The 21,458-nt window shown below is 56.6% G+C and overlaps 2 protein-coding genes across 10 annotated transcripts in view; one reads left to right on the plus strand and one right to left on the minus strand.

Moving 5' to 3' along the window:
- Positions 1–299: 299 nt before the first annotated feature.
- On the minus strand, positions 300–3,149 carry LOC113900846 (basic proline-rich protein-like). The gene is made up of 6 exons (XM_027554465.1): positions 2,891–3,149; positions 2,058–2,778; positions 1,649–1,844; positions 1,302–1,420; positions 717–1,224; positions 300–407 (listed from the first exon to the last, which is right to left on the minus strand). Exons 1-6 carry the CDS (start codon positions 3,147–3,149, stop codon positions 300–302), a joined length of 1,911 nt encoding a protein of 636 aa, XP_027410266.1.
- The window catches only part of DNMT3A (DNA methyltransferase 3 alpha), a 102,423-nt gene continuing 81,885 nt past the window's right edge, over positions 921–21,458 (plus strand). For 3 of the 9 annotated variants that reach the window (XR_003513453.1, XM_027555910.1, XM_027555913.1), the window contains exon 1: positions 2,736–4,271. The gene's annotated coding sequence lies outside the window, so the exon portion shown is untranslated. Of the gene's footprint in view, positions 1,083–1,596; positions 1,691–2,735; positions 4,272–21,458 lie in introns of those variants that run through there. The other 6 variants (XM_027555911.1, XM_027555915.1, XR_003513454.1 and 3 more) reach the window with 4 other exon arrangements.

Genomic DNA, 21,458 nt, shown 5'->3' on the forward strand with positions numbered 1-21,458 from the left:
CCAGTGGCATGGGGTGACCCCTTGAATGAGGGTGACACTGAAAACTGTGTAGGGAGCGGTCTCTGACCTTGAGGCGAGGGGAGTTGGCAGACTGAAGGACTTGGATGCATTAGAGGACTTCTGGAAGGGAATCTCTTGGATGAAAGGTCAGCTCTATGTCCCAATGAGTTAGGTAACTGTTGCTGTGACCCTTGAAGGGCTGAAGCTAGTCGGGGCAGAGGGAAAAGAAGGACTGGTTTCAGCAGGGAGGGTGATGGATGCCTGGACAAGAGGGCACACTACGTCCTGGGCCAGGGAGCTCAGAGCGTTGTAATAAAGATGAAGCGCTGGGTGGAATGGGAGTACACTGTGGGAGATGACTGGTGTGGGTACAGGCAGAAGAGGCGAGGCGAGTGAGGGGGCCAAGCCTAGTGGTGGCAGTTGGGAGAGTAAGGGTTGGGAGAGTGGGAGTTGTGGTGCTGATGTAAGTAGACAGAGATGCCCCAAGTCAGAAACCTGGAGCCCTGGGAACTCTATGGGAAATGAGACCAACCCTCCTGGCAACGGGGTGAGTAAGCACGAGGGTGGAGTGTAGGTGTGTGCACGGAATCTTAGAGCTGGAAGGGATCTTCAATGTCATTTAGTTCCACCTCCCAGCCAAGGAATCTCTCAGTCTTCCACTGACCAACTGAGGGCACTCAACTCTACTTGGACACCTCAAGGTACGGGGAGCTCACTTCCTTCAAGGGAGGCTCAACCAATAGAGGTGCTCGAGCCTCCAAGACGGCCTGGATAGGCCCGGCGCCCCGACCTTGGCCCTGTTGAATGGACTGGCCTCCACTCGGCGGCGGCACCTGGCGGGGGTGGCGGGTGGCGTGGGGGTTGCGACGCGGATGGGCCGGCGCTGCTGTCCCCAGCCCCAGTGCTGAGGCAGGCAGAGTGCAGTGGGCTCTGGTGGAGGTCGGGAGAACTGCAGGGCGAAGGCCGCCGGGGGCTCCGTGGGCTGCCGGGGGGAGGCACTTGACACCGGCCGCGGGAGAGGAGGGGCCGCTGTCCCTGCGGCCAGTGCTGGATGCGGGGACCCAGCGCAGAGGCAGCGCCAGGTAGCGGGGCGCCCCGCGCAGAGTCGGGGTGGTGGTGGTGAGGGCTACCGCAGGCCCCCGGCGGAGTGGCCGGGAGAGCGGCCGAGGCGGGGTGCCCGGGCCCTGCGCAGGGTCGGGGCGCTGCGGGGTCCGGCTCTCCGAACTGCAGCGTGCGGGGACCCCCAGCGGGGACGTAGGGGCCGGGAAGTCGGGCCGAGGGCGCTAGGACCGGCCGCGCGCCCAGGCCGCTCCCGCCGCGGCGCCCCGGGGCCCCCAAGTCGGCGCTTCCTCGCGGGCCGGCTCCGCAGCGCCGGGGCCCGGGCCAGCGCGGCCGCGGGGGGCGAGCAGCGGGCGGAGGCCTGGGCCCGCGGGCGGCCGGAGGGAGGGAAGGAGGAAGGCGGAGAGAAGGGGTGGGAGGGGGGGACCCGGCGGAGGAGGCGGAGAGAGGGAGCGCGACAGCGAGCGGAGGGAGGGAGCGAGCGAGCGAGGCAGGCAGGCGGGCCGGGAGGGAGGGAGGGAGGGCGCGCGGGCGGCGGCGGCGGCGGCGGCGAGAGCAGAGGACGAGCCGGGACGCGGCGCCGCGGCACTAGGGCGCGCAGCCGGGCCGGCCCGACCCCACCGGCCACACGGTAATGAGCGCCGCTGCTGGCGGCCCGGGAGGCCGGCCCGGAGGCGGGCGGGGAGGAGGGTAGCCGGGCGGGGGGCACGGTGGCGGGCAGTGCCCGGCTCGGGGCACGCTCCCGGACCCCCGCAACTCGGCGCCGGGCGCTCGCGGGGCTAGGGCTGCGGGCGGCGACGGCGGGCCGGGCTGGCCAGGGCGGCGCGGGGGATTGGAGGGTTTGTTTATGTCCCCGCGGGCGCGCCAGGCGCCCCCTCCCGTCCCGCCCGCTCCCGGCGCGGAGCCCCCTCCGCGCCCCCGCCCGGCTCCGGGCTCAAGTTCAAGTCTATACAATGCCGCCGGGGGCCCCCCTCCGCCGCCGGCCTCAGCCTCGGTGCCCGGCTAGGCGCTGCCGCAGGGGCCCCGGCCTGGCCGCCCCCGCCTTCCGGGCCGTGCCTGCCCCCGCCCCGGGGCCCAGCCTGGGGCCTGCGGCCGGGGCGCTGGAGGGCGCGGACCCCGACCCGGAATAATCGGCTCCCGCCGCGGCCCGCAGGGAGCGGGGGAGGGGGGCGGGGGCCGGGCCCCGCGCAGGCTCCGCGGCGGCGGCAGAAAATGGCAGCCTGGCACGACCCGGCCCCCCGCCCCTCCCCCCCGGCTCCCGGCCCTCCTCGGCCCGGCGGGGCGGGGGACCCGGGAGGCCCCCGGGGGGCGGGCCGAGGGGTGATCGGGGGGCCGGGCCGGGGAGCGCTGCGCAGCGATCTTCCTCCGGCCACCTGTGGCTGGGGGTGCGGGGTGCCAGCGGATCTGGGAGGGGCGGCGGGGGTGGGGAGAGTGCCAGTTGGGGGGCACACCTCTCCGCTGAGAGTCGAGCGGCGCGCGCGCGGGGCGGGGGGGCGGACGTCGTGCCTGGCTCCTCCCTGCCCCCGCCGCGGGCCGTGGGAGCCGGGGCGGCGGCGGCGGTGGCGGTGGCGGTGGCGGTGGCGGCGCCGCAGTGTGGGGGCGGGGCGGGGGCGGGCGAAGATCCCGGACCCGGGCCGCGGGGACCGGAAAACGCAGGGGGGTGGTAGCCTCGGGGCCGGGGCCCGGGGCGTTGCGGGCGGGGGCGCCCAGGGTCGCCCCCTGCAGCAGCACCCACCCGCCTGCACACACTCACACGCACGCGGACACACTCACGCACACGCACCCCCGCTGGGCCGGTGCAGACGTGTCCTTGAAAGCTTCGCATCTGCACGGTGAAGGACGAGGCCTCGCCGAAGCTGCGGCTCGGGGTCTTCGGCCCCTACGTCCCAGTGCCCCGGGAGACCCCAAGCTTCGGAGCCGCAGGCGGCTTCGGGCCGTGTCCCGCCCTCACCCCAGCTCCCCTCCCCCAGGCCGCCCTGCCCTCCCTCCCCCTCGGCTCCGAAGGGGCTGGCCGGAGTCCAGGGCCCGCCCCCGGCCTCCCCCAGCCCCCCATCGCTGGGGCCCGCGGCCCTCGGGCTGCCAAACTGCATTTCGCTTTCCTGGAGCCTCCCTTCTTGGGGCACCCACTCCCTTCCCTCTCCCCCCACCCCCCAGCCCCTGTTATTTCCCCCTTTTCTCTCCATCCCTTCCGTCCTTCCTTCTCTATACTGCAAAGCCAGTTGAGTAGGTGTTGGCGCCTTGGGTGGGGAGTGAGGGGCTCGCTGGTTCTCAGGGGCTCTCTTCCCCCTCGGGCTCGCGAAGGGGAGCCCCCTGTGGCTGCACCTTGACCCAAGATGGCGTCCTGCACCCAGCTGGGCAGCTCTGGCCTGCGTCAGGCAGGGAGGAAGGGCCCGGAGCCCCGAAGCTACACAACTCGCCCCCTCCCAAACCAGCAGGGACAGGACGCTGCCGGAGAGGAGCCCGCCGCCCTGTGACCCAGCTTGCCCCTCGCTGCCGTGCCCAGAGACTGCCATCAGCATCCCTGGGGGACTGTTCCGTCTTCATGTTTCAGCCCGGGCTGCCAGCGGCTGAACCAGGCCTCCTGGGCTGGCGGGCTGTGAAGGGATCCTGGGATCAGGTGCTGCTACGCTGTGCCTGCTCCCTCCCGGCAGATGTGACAGCTGCAGCCGAGGGAGCTTTTCTCCTTGGGCGATGCTTGGAGTGCTAGGACTGGCCTGTGGGATTTGAGGAGCCCAGCTGTCAGGCGGACCCTCCTTGGGCCATCCCCTGTGCTGGCAGGGCCCGGTCTCCTGGTTGGTTTCCTGAGCTGCCTGGGTTAGGAGGTTTGGGTTGTTAGGAGTTCTTGTTAGGTTTCTGGGACAAGGTGGTCCCCTTCTGCCTCCAGGTCCCAGTGAGGCCCTGGTTGGGCTGTTTGACAGGCAACTCTGTGAAAAGTGTGAGTCTTGTGTGCATGTGTGTGCATGTGTGCACATGTGCCGCACGCAGGCAGGGGCCCAGGCAAACCTGTGCAGCGGGTCTGGCACCTGCCCGCCTCCCTTCCCCGGGCCCCACTCCTCTGGGCCCTGGCTTCCTTTCCAGCCTCTTGTCCAGGTCCTTGGGCCTGTCTTCAGCTCCTCATCAAATGCACAGTTCCTGGCCCGGATGGACCGAGGCTCTCCTTGTCCTCCTTCCCAGGCTCATGGACCCGCAATAGGAAACCAGCCTTCAAAAAGGTGAATTCCTTCTCGAATTCAAGGAGTGTCAGTTTCACTGTGCAAGGGCTCCTCCCCTCCTCCCCCCACCCCCTAAGCACTGGAGAAGCAGAGGACAACCACAGCCATGTGTCAGGGTGTCTGTGGACAAGATTCTTCTGTAGGGTGGGGGTTGGACTGCAGCTTGAAGGCCCATTCCAGCTTTTAAATTCTATGGCTCTGATTCCAGTGGTGTAGTTTCAGACCCAGGAAGAGGGGTGGGATGGTCTTATTTCTACCACACAGGGATAATCAGGAAGGACTTCTCAGGAGAGGAGGTCTGAGTGAGAGTGGGGCCTCCTGAAGGGTGGGCCTTTGAAGGGAGCTGGTGATGTGAAGGGTGGGGGGCCTTCAGGAAACAGGTCGGTCACATCTGACTCCACAAAGGATGTAAAAGTTTAGCCTCTGGTTAAGCCTTCACATGTGTGTGTCCTTTTGTAGGTTTACTTGGGCATTTATGTGTGTGTGCACAATTTCTGAGATTTCCTCCGAGTCCAGTTTGCAGTGAGCGTCTGAGTTCGTTGTAGATCTTCTTCAGGCTGAAACTCCAAACCTTCTCATCCTTTCTTGGTTTCTCTGGGGACCAGCCCCCATCCCAGAGCCCACCCAGAGTCACCTCATTAGAACAAGAGATGCTCCTAGTTTCATGCCAGTGGTCCTCTGAAAAAGCCTGCAAGGAAGACAGGAGAAGCTATAAAATCCTGGCCCGGGATGACCTGGCTGGGAAGAAGCAGGGCCAGAGCTGCCCTCTGGGGAGCTTAGACTGCCTCCTGCTCCAGGTCTCCTGGTCTCCTACACTCCGTGTCAGTGTCGCCTCTTGGTTCATAGTCTCCACGGGACAGGACTCTTGCCCTGGCCACCTCTGGGTCCCCTTGGTCATTTTGTGGGGCTTCCAAGGTGTCTCCTGGATAGTGAGGAAACTTGCTGCACATCTGTGTTTACATCCTCGGCCTCTCCCTAGCTGCACGGTTGGTGGCCGGGCTGTCTTCATCTTGCTTCTGCTCCGCCTTCCCCAAACAGTCACTGCCTACTTAGGCTCCTTAGGCTCAAGCCCCCCTGAAAAACAGATTCTTTTTCAGCATGAGCCAGGACTCCATCAAGGCTCCTGTTTTTTTGGGAGCCAGATAGAAAGGGGACTCTGAGAGCAGTGTTGCCAGCTCTCTAATGGGTGAGTTAAAAATAGACCACCCTCTCCCCATCCTCTGCCTGAAATGTTACCATTAGAATCCAAGCCCTAGAATTTAGGGTTGAAAGACAACTTGAAGCTCTGGGAGCACTTGGGCTGGGTTGGGGGCTATTTGGGTGTGGAGCCAGGCCCGGCTTCTTCCAGGGTTGGCAGCACTATCCAGAGCCTGAGGCCAGAAGGGCCAACTGCCTGCCCATCACATGCTCCCCTCCCTCAGCACTTCCTGCCACCTTCTGCTCTCTTGATCCTGGGGTCCCTGTCTTGGTGCCTGGGTCCCCTTGCCCGGTCCCATGCCCCACTGATAGTTAAGTGTCTCTGGCCTTCCGCTTGGAAAGAGGCAACAGTCAGGACCGAGGAATGGCCTGTAGAAATTTTTTCCATTTCCCTTTTGGTGTTTTGTGGAGAGTAGTGTGCTTGGGGGACGGGGAAGCCTGGTGGGCTACCGTCTATGGGGTTGCACAGAGTTGGACACGACTGAAGCGACTTAGCAGCAGCAGCAGTAGCAGCAGTGTGCTTGGAAGCCGGGCATCTCTGTGGGCCTGTGTGCTTTGCTGCTGCTGAGCAGGGCTTTAATAGTAAACCAAAGCTGCCAGATTCCTTTCCACTCAAATCTTAAAGGCTCATTTTCAGGCATTTCTCTCTTTGATTCTTTTCCCTTAAAAAACAAACAAACAAACAAACAACCTACTAGATCTGAGATCCATGCAGTGTCAGAGATTTGCATGTGTGTCCCTTGGCTAAGTGTGTGGGCAAGACAGGGTGTGGTGCACGTGTGTCTCTGCATATTTCTGTGTACGCGGTGTGCAGCTGCGTGGGGACAGAGACTTGCTTTGACATGAGCCTGTCTGAGGCAGCCCAAGTGAGGGCCCTGGAGTCGGAGGGAGCTGCATTCAGCTTCCAGCTGTGGGATCTGGGACAAGCGCAATTTCTTCGACCCTCCGTTTCCTCACCTGTGACGTGGAAATGAGACCAGGCTCTATGCACATGTTGTTGGAAGGATAAAACGAGTTAATGCCCATCGCCCTTGGCAGAGTGCAGGCGCTCAGCATGAGTATCGTCATCATCAGGTAGTTCGAGTGGCTTGGTGCTGCAGGAAGTGCTCTGGAAGTTTTGCTGCTTTCCCCCCTCTGTGTGCAAAATCTTGGACAGATGAGGAAAGCGCTGATTCTGATTGAAATGTCTTCAGAGGAGGGAGGCTCCGCAGCGCCATTTGGCAATCCTTCCAGAGTTTAGCAGATCACAGTCAACAGGTTGTCTTTGTGTCCACCTACAATCCCTCACGCCAGTTTCAGCTCTTTATTCGGATTCTATACCAAGTGCAGCCTGTTTACTTCCGTATACCAGAGACTCGCTGAGCATATCCTGTGGACCAGACCCTGTGCTGAGCTTTGAGAGGGTACATGGTGAGTTTAGGGTGTGCCCAGGTAATTAATGGCCACAGATCAAGGTCGAGGGAGAGGGAGACACAAAATGCTCGAAGGACAGTGAGGTGACAACCAACTGGAGAGATCAGGGAAGACTTCTTAGAGGAGGTGGCACCTGTGGTGAGCCTGAGAGCACAGAGATGGGGCTTCCTGACCAAGGAGAGGAAGCCAGGCTGCATGGGATAAGGTGGCTGGAGTGTGGCGGAGACTCTGGGGCAGTGAGTGGGGCCTCCGTGTGCTGGAAGCCAGCCTGAGGCCCCATGCAGTTTTGAGAGGAGTGGGCCTCTGTGCCCTGTAGCTCCGGTGTGCCCCTTGGGGACTCACTTTGAATTTCCCTGCTTGTGGTGGCTCTTGGGGGTGGTAGGGGAGAAGAGAGGGAGGGAGAAGAAAGGGAGGGAGGGGAAGGGGCCAGCTGGGCTCATTTGGTGTAGGATCTTGATGATTCCTTTATGTTCTGTAGACTGAAGCTTAAGAGCTCAGACTCAGGGAAACAGAGCAGGGTTTAAATTACAGCAACCCCGGGGTGTCGCGGCAATTAAGGGGAACACCAGCGGGGCTGTGTCTCTGTCAGTGGTGGGAGCGTGATGAGAGTGGGCGGCAGGAGGGTCCCTGACCTGGCCTTCCAGAGGCATCCCCTGCCCCAGGCTGAGGCATTGCAGCACCCACATCATTCTTGTCAGGGGCCGAGAGCACAGGGAAGGGGAAGGGGGTGCCGCAGACCCTGACTGCCCTGCCATCTCGCCTCCCTCCTCCACATGCAGCAGAACTGAGCCCCCACCTGGAGGAGAGATGCCCCCAGGTGTGACTGGCAGCCCCAGCAAGGACAGCCAGGGCCCACCAGGCCACATCTCCCTTGCTGATCACATCGCAGCCCTGCTTGTCTGGAGGACAGAGACAGGGGGAGGAGGTGTGGGCGCCCGGGGCTTTCCTAGCCAAATCCCAGCAGGGAATGCAAATTTTTTTTTTCAAATGCAGCTCCGCATTGCCCATTCCCATCCTGCTCTGGTCCCCCCTGATCTCCAGGATTTCCCAGCCTTATTTACATCTATAAGCAGGTTCCTATTTTCTCTTTCCTGAGGTCATGGCCCTGCTCACTGTCATCCTTATTGATCTTCCCTCTCTGTTTCTGTTTCAAATGTCAAGGTCATCTTTAATTCTGAGCCAGTTGTTGGATGCTCCTTCTGGGTGCACAGAGGGCATGGAGGACCATCTCTAACAGCTCGTAATGGGACGGCTGGAACTTGGGTGTCCTGGCCACTAATCAGGTGCTCTTCCTGCTGTGCTGCTAGGTAGATGGCTCCTGGGGTCAGTGCAGAAGGTGTTCTAGACCTAATAGATCAGCTTGATCCTGGTGTGCCTGGTGCTTCTTACTTCAGAAGGTTAAAAGATGCTCAGAAGGGTGTTACGGGGTCAGATCTGTGGTTGACTGAGCTGTGAGTTGGATGTGGGCTCTGTCATGGTGAATGCCCAGGAACACCTGAGCTGGGAGGCTGGGAGCTTGCCTTCCCTCAGAGTTTCCCCAGAGGACCCAGGGAGGGGCAGGCAAGGGTGCTTGGACCCATGCCAGGCAACTGAGATCCTCCAGCAAAGCAGAACCTGTTGGCAAAGGGCTTCTTGAAAGCATGGTCCTGTGTGATTTATTTTGTAGACTCTGAAAGGGTACCTAAGTTAATGGATAAAAGGGAATCTAGTCAGATTCTCCCAAAGCCTTTGAAATGGGATACTCAGTGTGTCTATTGTGACATGTTGGATCTCCATGATACGGTGTAAGGTCACCCCCGCAAGCAGTGTGCAGAGTCTGATCTCATTTTTGTCAAGTTCCTTTAAAACGTATACCACTATGCACATGTATAGGCTAGCGCATGCTTAGAAAAAAGTCATTCTAGAAGGATCACCCAGCAAGCGTGTCAGCATTTTGGTTATACACTTTATACACTTTTGTAACCTTTGTGACAACGTAAAGGCACATGCATTCCTTTCTTAATGACCACAGCAAAAATAAAACCACACTTCTGAAGCTTCTGGATAAGAAGTTGAAAAAAATTTGAGTCACCCTTAGGCCTGAAGGGTGGGCCCTTTTATAATGGATGTGAAACTGGCTTGGAGAGTGACAGCAAAGGGTGGAGCTACTCAGGTACTTGTATTTTCTGGAAAGGTTGCAGGGAGATTTATTGCAGACCCTGAGGTCTCCAAGCGAAGGCCTGGACTGGCTGGGGTTGGGTGAGAGCAGGAAAACAGGTAGCTGGCAGCACCCCAGTTCACGTTGGGGCTGCAGACCAAGTTCACATTAGAGGGTAGGGATGGGAAGCTCTCAGATCTGACCAGGATGACAAGTTAATCATCGAGGATCTTCAGTCTGGTTGCTCTTGTGACCCAAATGGTCCCGGTGTGGACCTCAGGTGACCCAGCCCTGGCGTAGCCTGGGGAGCCACATGCAGGGAGGACAAGATGGCGCTTCAGGAGGCCCTGCCAGGGGCAGAGGGGAGGCCTGGGAAACTCATCTGGCATGTGGGCTCAAGCTGTGTCCGACTCTGATCTGGAGGCCCAGGAGCAGGTGGCAGTGACCCAGGTGACAGGGTGGAGAGGTGAGGAGGGGCGGATACAAATTCCTCTGCTGGTTGCTTGGCAACAGCGCCCACCTCCCCCTTCCACAATCGGATCGCCTAGCCCCGGGCCATGGGTGCCAACTTGGAGCATGCTTTGCCCCCTGAGACTGGAGAAAGGGTATGTGGACTTCTCCAGCCCCGCCCCACCCCATGTCTGGAGTGAGGCTGGAAGATAAATAAAAGGACCATTAGCATCAGCATGGAAGCAAACCGGTCCCTCTGTGGACCGCCCCTTGTCCCAGGTTGCCAGGAGACAGATGTGCAGGGCACAGAAGTGACCAGAGGGTGGGCAGACCTTGATTTGCATCTCACCCTGCTACTCCTATGGTAACTGAGAGACCTAGAGGTCTCTGAGCTGGGTGCTTCATCTGTGAATCAGGGATAAGAGGAGCATCTGCCTCTTACTGGTATTGCTCGAATCTAATGAAATATTGATGATGACATCAACACTGCGCCTGGCGCATAGTAGGTACTCAGGTGGTGTGCATTCCTTTTCTGTTAGTTGGGTCATGACAGGGGTACATCTGGGGACTGGGCGAGATGACCCCTTCGAAGGCCCCCTTGTCTTCCAAGACCCCACACGTGTTGTCTGTCATCTTCATCACCCCTGCGGGGTTGCAGGGCCTCTGTCTCCTCCTCTGTAAAGCCCAGATTTAGCTGGTTGATCTCCAGCCCTGGGCATCTCATCTCTGGGCCTTTAATTTTGATGTACTTTGGTCAGTTTCTTGAGACTCTGTGCCCACCAGGAACCAAGCAGGTTCCTCAAGCCCTGGGCCCTCTCCCTTCCTGCCCTCTGCTCTCTTTGGGTCCAGAGCAGGGACTGGCCTCTGCTCTGGTTGCTGGGCCCGCTGGCAGGGCCAGCTCTGCCCCCTGGCCCACAGGCATGGGAGGGTCTAGACCTCAGCCGGGCCTGGCAGCTGGCGCACAGCACTGCTTCCTAATGGTTTTATTAGCAGCAACAATGTGGTGCTTGTTGCCATCCTTCCCAGGCCTGTGGTTCCCAGCCCAACTAGCGGTGGCCTGAGGGCCTGCCTGGTACTGGCAGCTCAGCTGGGAAGCCCAGTGGGGCAGGGCAGTCGCCTCTGCGTTTTCTTTGGTCAACACCCTCTGTGTAGCCTGGACTCTGAGATGGCATGGTGAGAGACTGGGGCCCCGACTCGACAGGCCTGGCAGCTCTTAAGTTTTCTCTCCAGAGGCTCCTTGTTTCAGATCCACAAATAACGTTTATTTATTAATTTACTAAAGACCTACTATGTGTCAGGCACTGGCTACAAAAATATAAAGAGGACTAAGCCGGTCCTCAGGGTGTCTGCAGTGGAGGCGAGAGTCTGGCAAGGTGACCATTACGTCATAGGTGGGTGGAGAGAGCTCTGCGGCATGTGCCCAGGGCATTCCATGAGCTCAGAGAAGGGACATCTCAGGCAAGTGGGGAGGGAAGATCCGAGAAAGGTTTCTTAAGGAGATGAGGCTGGAGCTCAGTCTTGAAGAGTGGGCAGCAGTTAGCCGAGTGGTTCAGGGCATTTTCTCCCCTGGTGCGGCAAGAGTGAAGGGTGATGGGAACCATGGGATGTGAGGCTGGGAGGGCTGAACAGAGCTGGACAGAAGGCTGGGATGTTACCCATCAATAAGCATTGGGCTTGGAGTACCATGCCCGTGTTTGTGTATCAGAAAGATGGTCCAGGGGCATCAGGGAGGAGAAATTGGGCAGCTGAGGCTGGGGACAGATTGCCCAGGCAGAAGGCTGGTGCAGGAGTCCAGGGGAGCAGCAGCGCAGGCGCAGAGGAGGAGGAGGGCTGTTCTGTGAGGCATTTAGGTGGGAGTGGCTGGATGATGGAGAGGGTGAGGGAGCTGGCTCAGCCAGCCTGGTGGGCGGGGCGGGGGTGCCATCCATTGAGAGGGTGCAGGTGGAGGGAGTCTAGGAGAGATCTAGGAGTGCTTCCCATGGGAGGCGGGGCTGGAGTTGGGACTTGAGGGCGGTGCTTAGGATTTTTACGCTGCTGGAGCCTGGGCTGAGCCAGGAAGGTGAGAGAGGCCTGGGTGTGGGGGGGCCCAGGGAGGTGCAGTGTCCAGCGGATGGATTAGAAAGGCAGGTGCGTTTTTCTCCGTAACTGGTAGCCATCCTTCTAGAGTTTTGAGGATGGAAGAGACTTAACCAGGAGTTTGTACCACATGCACTGGGGATCCTGACGTTGGGGCCCTTGATCAGGGACTTTTGCTTCTCAGGAGCTCCCCCAAACGATGAGCCGCAAGGCCTAGACCCTGTTCTTCAACTCCCACTGCAGGACCTGGAGGGAGTTGTCATCACCCCCTGGAGTTGCAAAGTTGACATCCACCCTCCATTCAGAGGCAGGTCTGCCAAGGTAGGAGCGCAGAAGATGGTGTCTGCAGTGCTTGTAGTGTTTGCAGTGTCGGTAAGCAAACAGAAAAGAAACAAAAACTGTTTCTCTAAAATAGAAATACGAGTCTTTTGTGTATCCTAGGAAGAAGCTGTTTCTAAAGAGTGTCTAGAAAACGGCATGAGCCAGGTCAGCATCCCTGAACCTGGGCAGAGGCGAGAGGCGGCATGGCGTTGCGCCAGGGCCACCAGGGTTGGTGCTGGACAGGCAGGGGTTTGACCTCAGCCTTGCCACCTCCTAGCCGCGTCCCCCTCAGGTAGATCACTTAACTTCCCTTAGCCTCAGTTTTGCCGTCTGCAAAGTGGAAACCACCTTCCAGGCTTGTGGTGTTTGTTTCAAAAGCCCTGCTTCTTGCACTCAACTTGCATGCTTTGTTTCATGTATCTTTTAAAAGAATGCTCCTACAGTTGGCCTCACAGGTGCATAAGGATTGCAGTTCAGCCGTGCCTGGCCCCTGTCTGGCGCTCAGGAGGCACAACCCCTCGTCGCCTGTCTCACAGGCTGAGCCTCCTCTTGCTGTTCACCTCCCAAGAGGCCCAACCCCCAGTGGGTTTTGAGTTCCAGGTTCCTGGGAAGTTCCACTTAATCATGTTCCATTGACTCCCTTGTTCTGCAAACCTGGGTCACCCCAGTATATCTGAAGAGCGTCTCTTGAGCTCAGTGGGAATTAGTGGAGGGGAGGTGGAGGTCTGTGCAGAGTGGCTCCTGGCTGTGTGGAGAATAGAAGGCGAGGGTGGGAGAGGCTCTCACCCACTTGGGTCCTGGGTGGACTGTAGGGTGGGACCTTGCCCAGGACCTGGCTTCCTGTGCCTGGAAAAGGGCTGCAGGGCCTTGGGAGATGAGTTCGGGGTGACCTTGGCCTGGACAGTGAGGCCAGCTTCCCAGGAAGCAGGCACACGTGGTGGCCATTGGGCACACGTGGTGGCCTGTAACATGCAGCCACGCCCACGGGGAGAGCTTTGAAGCATCTGTGCCTTGCAGAGGAGGCTCTGGCGGCGGTGGGGGAAGGTGAGTTCTCAGCGGGGCTCCTGTGGTGGTGATGTTGGCAAGAAGGCCAGTCAGGCTGTCTCTGGCTGGGGATGGGGTGGGTGGGGACCACTGTCAATTCGAGGGTGGAAACCAGTGTTTCTCTGGTTAGTACAGACCTGCTCTTGCTTCCTTGTCACAGGGGGAGCGGGGCTTGTGTGGACCGAGGGTGTGGTGGTGTCATCACATGAAACGTACAGCATAATTAATCTAGCATACCCTTAATGGTATGCATAATTGTGCTGCCTGGTAATTAGGTGTAAATGGTAAGCAGTTCACATAAATGTTTTTGTAATTGGTATTAATTTTGCAGAGGCAAACTAAGTTTATGTGGTTTCCCTCTTCTTGCTCTGTTAGTTTTCTAGCACAGGCAATTCCTAGCTCTTGGAGGAATTCTATTGCAAATGTTTGTTTATAGGGCCGTGTTTTGTATTTTCTCTCAGAACAATGTTATGAATGGTTATGAGGTTCCCAAGCTGGTTTCCAAATGCCTCTTTGGCCCGCACTTTAGGTGAAATGTGTGCTGCATGTGTGGGGAGGCCTCGCTGGGAATCCTCCTGCTCCAGGTTCCCGGAGCCTGTGTGTGTGTGTGTGTGTGTGTGTGTGTGTTGTGTGCGCACGCTCACGAGCGCGCATACGTGTCTTTCTGCATGTGTCTGTGTGTGAGTGTGTGTCTCAGTGTGTGCCTGTGATGCCTCAGGTGATGGTGGCAGGTTAAGGGTGCTGGTAAAAATGTTATTTATTCTGGTTGCAAAGGCCTTTGCACTGGGGGATTAGGGGAAGCCTTGCAGCATTAGACGGGAGAGAGGACTCTGGGTCAGGCCACAGCAGCTGTGCAGGAGCCATTCTTGGGTGTGGTGTAAAGTAGGAGTCTAGGTTTCCTAAGGACACTTCACCGGCCTTACTCCCTAATTAATAACATTTTTTTTAATGAATGTTTATTAAGTGCCTACCATGCTCCAGGTATCATGTTGAACATTCGATTCAGATTCTCTCATATCTTAAAACAGACTTAGGAGGCAGGGACTCTTATTCACCCAACTCTGCAGGTTAGTAAAGTGAGGCCCGCGTCTGCGTGGCAGAGGTTTGAGGTGGGTTCTGGCTGAGCCCTCTTAGGGCTGAGCTGCACCAGGGGTGGCTGTGCCACCCGGAATCCTGGGCTCTTCGTCCTCCCCCTGGCTCCCCACCCCGGCTCCTCTACAATTGGTTTGGTTTGGGTTGGGGCAGAAGGTAGGAGAAAGGAAACAAGGGAACAGTGGGTGGTTCTGACAGCCGCAGACTCTCTTTCCCCCCTGCCCTGGGTGGGAAGGGGCCGTGCCCCAGCAGAGGCTCCCAGACCCTGAAGGCCCTCTGGGGGACCTCCTGGTTGGGGCCTGGAAGGAGTGTGACAAAGTGCAGGCGGGCAGGCATCCATCACATGGGTGGTGTGGGGAGAGAGTGGTCACAGGCAAGCTGGGGACCAGCCTCCAAGGGCCTGAGTACAGGGAGGCCAGCTCTCCCTACTTCCCATGGTTCACAGACACACTGACCCAGTTGCCTCCCGACCCCAGGTGCCCTGGACATCTGGGGCCTGTGGGGCCCATAAACCCCACAGCAGGCGTACGCCCTGGCCTAGGACAGGTAGAGCAGGGGCCTTCTCGGCACAGTGCCTTGGGGAGCTCTGCCAAGCGACCCCTAGAGTGGGGGTTGTGGGGGGTCACTCTAGGCCCCGCAGCACTGTGCTGGATGTTGCAGCTGCCTAGGAGTGATTTCACACAGTCCTCTCGGCCTCAAGGGTCGCCCAGACCCGGGAGGATGGGAGGGGTGGGTGGCGGAAGCGCAAGGTGCAGGGCAGGACTCTGACCTCTTGTGCTTAGGAAAACACGCACATCCGTCTGCATGTGAGACACTAAATGACCACACAACAAACTGATTAAAGACCCCTGGGTGGATGGTTGAGGAGACGCGATAGTGGGTGGGGGTGCTGAGGGATGGAGGAAAAGGGGCCTGAGGGGGCTCTCTGGGAGGAGCCCGCCCCACCGCTCCCCTTGGAGGAGAGAACTATGTGAGTGTTGACACAAGTGTGTGGGAGCAGCGGATGTGAACCCGGGGCCTGGAATGATGGAGTCCACTAGGCAAGGTGGGGGTCAGGTCAGAGCGATAGGCTGAGGTCAAATTTGGTGAGCCAGCAGTGTGGACCAGACCCGAGTTTAGATTTTACGGTATATGAAAATCACTGGCATCAGAGAGTTTTTTAAAAATAACAGCTTTGTCAGGATATAATTCACAAATCATGTAGTTCACCTGTTTAAAGTGTGCAATTCGATGGTTTTTAGTACATTCACAGAGTTGGGCAACCATCACCACAATCAATTTCAGAACATTTTCATCAGGCATCATAGGTTTTGATTGAGGAAGCCATGTGTGGAGAATCTTTGCTGAGAGGCTGTGGTGGGAAGGAGAGACATCGCAGGTGGCGTTCCAAGATAACTGTCAAGGTCTAGACCTGTGGTTCCTAGGGGCCGGGAGGGCAGGGATGGGAATAGGCGCCTGAGGGTCAGGCACCTGAGGGTCAGGCGCCTGGTGCAGTGCGGGGATGGAAGGAGGAGGCAGGACCTCAGTTCTCCCTGGGGCGGGTTTTGGGTTTTGACAGCTGAGGGTAAGGTGCTGCCACTTCCACACAGAGAGCAGAGCCAGAGGAAACATGAAGCCTCTGGTTCTAGAAGAGTAGGATCTTAGGTAACTGCAAGTCATCTGGGTGGGGGTGTCCAGAGAATAAAGATGGAGTCCTTGCAGTAGGTCTGCGCTCACTGAAGGCCAGGGATCTCAGCAGAGGAGAATTTCAAGCACAGCTGGAGCTGAGTGTGACCTGAGGGGGTGCCCACTGTGCAGTAGTGGGAGCAAGACCCCAGCCAGCTCAGGAGACAGAGTGGAGGGGCCTGAGGGCCAAGAGCATAGAGCCAAGTTGGGAGAGAGAGCCAGAGAATCCCCTTGCTTATGAACTTGCAGAAGCAGAGGTATCCTGTTCACCCAGGGCCCAGCCTGGCAATGACACTCAATAAATGATTGCTGAGTGAGTGCTTGAAGCCGAGAATGACTAGCTGGCAAGGAGGCTGAATTGAGCTCAAAGATGCCAAGGACGGAAAAAAGGCCCTTTGAGGCCGTGGGTGACTATATCTGTCAGGGTCAATTCAGGAGACAGAAACCACATAGTGATTTGAACAGGAAAGTTTTAATATAAAAACTTATTAACCATAACGGGATTGGAATATCAAAAGATTGACCAATAAGAAGTAAAGAGAACTGCAAAGGATACAGAAGTAGCATTTATGAGAACAGCCACTACACCTAAGGTGGCCACAGAGTGCCCAAGGTAGAGGCCTCCAGGGTTGAGAGCCTGACCGTGATGGAAAGGGCATGGCCCTGGCTCCCCAGATGACAGAAAAGTCACTGTGGTGCCATGTTGGCACTATTCGCTAGAAATTTGTGCTGCCTGTACCACCACCCCCACCCCCGCCCACTTCCCCACCCCACCCCCACCCCCCATTCCCAGAACTCAATGGAAATCCATCCTTTTGGGTCCCAAGGAAAGTTGTTCATGAGGAATTATCTTGCTGGAGGTACAGTGCTGCTAAACTACCCCAGAGGAGAACTGAGTGAAGCTGCTGGCTGTTCTTGACTGTGAAACACTGCTACAGCCAAAGTGCTGGAGCAGTGCCTTGGCTGCTGGAGCCGGGCACCGGAGAAGCTGTGATGGGACAGGACTGGGCACTAGGGAAGGCCCGGGGCAATAGGATCTGGCTGCTGGAGAAGTTGTATACAGTGCAGGAGTCCTCCACGAGAGCACTCTGGCTCTGGGAGAGAAAGCACCTCCTCCTCCAGTGTTTCTGCAGTGCCCTCTGCTGTTGGGGTTTGATGTCAGGCCAGCTAGCAGAGGGGACTTATTTAAAGGGCCTTGCTGCATCTTCACAGAGCAGGCAATGAAGGGTGAATCAAGTCGCTGGCACAGTCTGCTGCTTCAGCTGCACAGCTTCCAGTGGCTTCCTTTTTACACCCATGTGACTCCCCTACAACAACAGAATAGTTGTATCTCTACTTATCAAAGCAGCTCTCCTGCTTCCTGTTCTCACCCTGTCTTCCAAACAGGGAGTCCCAGCACTAATTGTCTCAATCACTGTCCGCATGAATAATGCCTCATATTCAATCACAGTCTCCCTGAATATTCTGTTACCTAAAGACTAGACTGTAATTCGCAACTGAATTAACTAAATAAACTAAATTAACTTCCAACAACTTGTTTATAAAATAATGAAAAGATGGCTGGAAAAAAAAGAAAAATAGTTACCATGTACAAACAAACACACGTCTCTATCAAGTAAATAGAAAATATGCAAAACTGCCAGAGTTCTCATTTTTGTATTTGTTCACAAGACCACGTTTGCTATCCAGCTTCCTTCTCCCGTTTCTCATCTTCAAGTTCTCTGCACTCTGCTGGGACTTCAGCAGGGCCAGCTTTTACCTGGTGGAGTGACCCAAAACCCTTGATTCTTGAAGGAATCTGAATCCTTGGTCCTCAGTCTTCCTTGGCCCCCCAACCCCCTGCCCTTTTTTTTGGTTGGTTTTTGGTTCCTACAGTTTTTCATTAACCCTTACTTTTGGTTATGGAAGTTCTAAGAGGTACCTGAGAGAATCCGCTAGTTCCAGAGATTATCTTCCTGGCTTCTATTGTGTCCAGCAACCCAATTTCTCCTTGGTAACTGGGATTAGTCACTCCAGCCCATGAAATAACTCCTTTTTGTCTGTTGATTCAGCAATATAAGGGGCTCCCCCAAAAGTCAATGACTTGTGTTCCAGTGCAATTATTGCAGTATCCTCTTGGGGGGCAACGCTCAGAGCCCCTGGACCCTTTCAGAGATATGGGGGTGAAGTGGGGGCCAGATGCAGGGATCATGGGGAGAGTAAGTGAAGAGCCTCTGGAGCTGGCAGTTGTGAACTCTTCTATAGAGAAGGCTGGAAAAGCGGAAATCACACAGGTGTGGACTGTGGGGCACTTCGGGGTGGGGAGGGGTGGGGACAGAATCAGATCCAGGCTTGTGGCTTTCCAGACAGCAGGCCCCACCAGGGCCTCATGGGAGCTTTCAGCCTGGACCCTGTGGCCTGCCTCCCAGACGTGGGACGCCCATCGACTCCCATGTGGCCCATCGCTGCACACACATCCCCAACCCCCTAAGACAGGACTCCTCCTGAGTCACTGTGTTCGGAAATGCGTGCTCCTGTATGGAGCTCTGTATCGGCTCATTTTGGCTCCTAAGAACAACTTCAGCTCCTTACCAGTGTCTATTTTGAGTAAAAACCATTTTCCCCCCCTCCGCTTTTGGGGCTGTGTCATGGTAACCATAAAGTATGAGCAGAGGACTCTGATTCAACTCATCTCTGCCCATGTGGCCACCATAATGGCAGCACTGGGTGTGATTATAAACGCTCATGCTGGTGGTGCCCCAGCCTCGAGGGTGGTGTGACAGCCACAGGTCATCTTGCTGTGACTCCAGAGCTGGCAGATGGGCTTTGAAGTGGGGGACAGCATGGCAGGATTGTTGGCCTGTTGCCAGTGGCTTTTGGTGTTCTATGGGCAGCTGGTGGTTTGGGTGGGAATGACGTTTCTGGAAGTCAGAATGATGGTATGATGACAATCCTCTCCCTCGTGTTGAGAGAGAATAAGCAATCAGAAAGTGGCACTGGGGCCTCCCCCGCCCCCTTATCCAGCCCCAGTCTTGTGACCAAGAGAGGCTGTGGCGGGGAGGGGGAAGACGTGGCAGATAAACATCTCCCTCTGGGAGGCCATGCCGCCTCCCTTTAGCTTTCTGCTGCCCCCAGCCTACCAAGTTTATCACCACCCTGGCGGATGATTGGGTGGTGTGGGGCGCACGATACTCTCCTGTCTTCTGTCACCCACAGGACGCGTTTGCACCTCCTCCTGAGCTCAAGTGGGAAATTCAGCCTTGAGCCTGTTATCAGCAGGCTCAAGGGGCATAGACAGCTCAGCTGGGGGCCGTGCTACTCACGTTCATTGCCATGTTTGCAAGGACTCCTGAGTTAGATGAACCTGAATTCAGAATCCTGCCCGGGGACTTTCCCCCTGAAGTACTCTGGACAGGTAATTAACCTCTCCAGGCCTCAGCTTATCCTTCTGTGAAATGGGAATAGTAGTAGAAACAACTTCATAGACTTTATAGGATGGTTCTGAGGATGAGATGGAGGCAGTGCATGTCCCTTAGCACAGTGCCCGACACAGTAGGTGCTCAGCAAATAGAGGGATGACTACATGAGCGAATGGCTCCCGCATTGGGCAGGGCACTGAGTGCCACGATTAGAAGGTTGCATTGCCTGTTACCACCCCTCCCCCTGCCCTCACTGCCGACCAACCTCACCAGGAAAGAGAGACGACCTGGAAACTTTGTTTTCTAATGAGTTCCTGCCCAAAGTTAATATGTGGCTCAGTGGTAAAGAATCCACCTGCCAATGCAGGAGACCAGGGTTCGATCCCTGGGTTGGGAAGATCCCCTGGAGAAGGGAAAGGCTACCCACTCCAGTATTCTGACCTGGACTGTATAGCCTGTGGGGTTGAAAAGAGTCAGACACGACTGAGCGACTTTCACTTTCACTAAGTTAAAACATGGCTCAGTGGTAAAGAATCCACCTGCCAAGGCAGGACTCCAGGGTTCAATCCCTGGGTCAGGAAGATCCCCTGGAAGAGGAAATGGCAACCCACTCCAGTATTCTTGCCTGGAAAATCCCTGGACAGAGGAGCCTGGTGGGCTACCTGCAGTCCGTGCATGGGGTTGCAAAAGAGTCAGACCTGACTGAGTTACTAAGCAACAAAAGTTAACAGTGCAGTTAAAGCTTACAGTGGTCACTTGCTAATTGTAAGAGATCCTGATGGAGTGAAAAACCGGGAGCCCCAGTGGGTGACAAGCCTGGATCTGTATTGATAGCTGGCTCCCCCTACCACCCACGTGCTGTGTGACCTCGGGCAGCTTTGCTAACCTCTCCTACCTCATTCTTCTCATCTAGGAAATGGGGATAAAAATAGTCTGCACTTCAGAGGGTTGGAGTGAGGTATAAAGATGAACAGGATGTTGAAACTGTAAAGCTGTTTCCACAGGGCCTGGCGCGTTGTTAAGAATCCTAATCAGTGTGAGCTCCTGTCTAAGTGAAGTACACTCACAGGCACTCCAGGGATGTCAACAAAGGATAGAGAAAGCTGTGGGTTTGGTTAGTCAGGGACCAATAATTGTTAAAATTTATTGAGTATTTTCTTTGTGTCAGGCACTCTAGTTAGCATTTTTTTTTAAGTAATAATTTTAATGTTATTTCGTCCATTCTCTTTCGTTTTTTTTTTTTTTTGGCCATACCACCCAGCTTGCTGGATCTTAGTTCCCCCACTAGGGAATGGAACCTGGGCCCCCTGTAGTGGCAATACAGAGTCCTAACCACTGGATATCAGGGAATTCCCTGTTAACCATTTTTAATGCATCTCATTTTAAATCTCACAAGAGGCCTGTGAAGTGGCAAGTGTCATTTCCCCCATTTTACAGCTGAGAAAACTGAGGCACAGGTATGCCTCAAGTTGCAAAGTTGTTGCTAGTTAAGCCAGAATTTGAACCCACGCAGTCAGGCCTTCCAGGTAAGACTTAAGGAGGTTGAGATTAGCGTATGAGTCAGCGTATGGCCGTCAGCCACAAGGCACAGACTCACTCACACCAAAGCAGGGAAAGTCTCACATTACTTGGGGGAGGTTCAGAGATGACCAGCCTTCAGGTACAGCTGGATCCAGGGGCCCTCAGACAGTGACTTCAGTTTCCAGCCCTCTATCTCCATCCCTCAGGCAGGCTTTCCCCAACACAGCCAGCAGCCCCTGACTCACATCCTATCATTGTTAGTATCTTTCCACTGCACCAAAACGCTCCTGGGGGGCCTCTGGTTGGCCCCGCCTGGTCACATGCTCACTCTGTGACTAGGGTAGGGGGTGGGGTCAGTGCAAACACCACAAAACCCCCTGGGAAGGGGAGGAAAGAACCAGATAAGTCCACTACAAGAAGAGAAGGCTACCAGCTTGAGGGGTGAAGAAGGAACCTGGTGCCAAGATGGTTAGATATTTGTCCACAATTCAAATACAGGATTCGAGGTGGAGCAGGATGGTCTATCCTTATGGTGATCACGTTAGGATCATTTTTGATGGAGAATTTGGGTTTGTGGGCTGTTATGGTTTTGTTTCTGGAAGAGGATAATTCTGTGCTGGCCCTTGTTGAGGTGAGACTTGGGTGACGGTCTAGTTGGTGCTGGTTGGAGAAGGCGTGGAGGCGAGGCCTTCGGGTGAATGGCCCGGGGGTGCTGATGGCGTTGGGGTTGGTGAAGAGGGTAGGGATGGCACTGGGGACAGTGTGGTGGCGGAGGTGGGAGCTGAACAGCAGGATGGTGTGGGCAGGAGACGGTTGAGTTGTGGGTCTTGGGTCTGAGATGGACTGATGAGCAAGCGGCATCATGGTTAGGAA

The sequence above is a fragment of the Bos indicus x Bos taurus genome, chromosome 11 (genome assembly GCF_003369695.1).
Source record: "Bos indicus x Bos taurus breed Angus x Brahman F1 hybrid chromosome 11, Bos_hybrid_MaternalHap_v2.0, whole genome shotgun sequence".
Classification (NCBI taxonomy): Eukaryota; Metazoa; Chordata; class Mammalia; order Artiodactyla; family Bovidae; genus Bos; species Bos indicus x Bos taurus.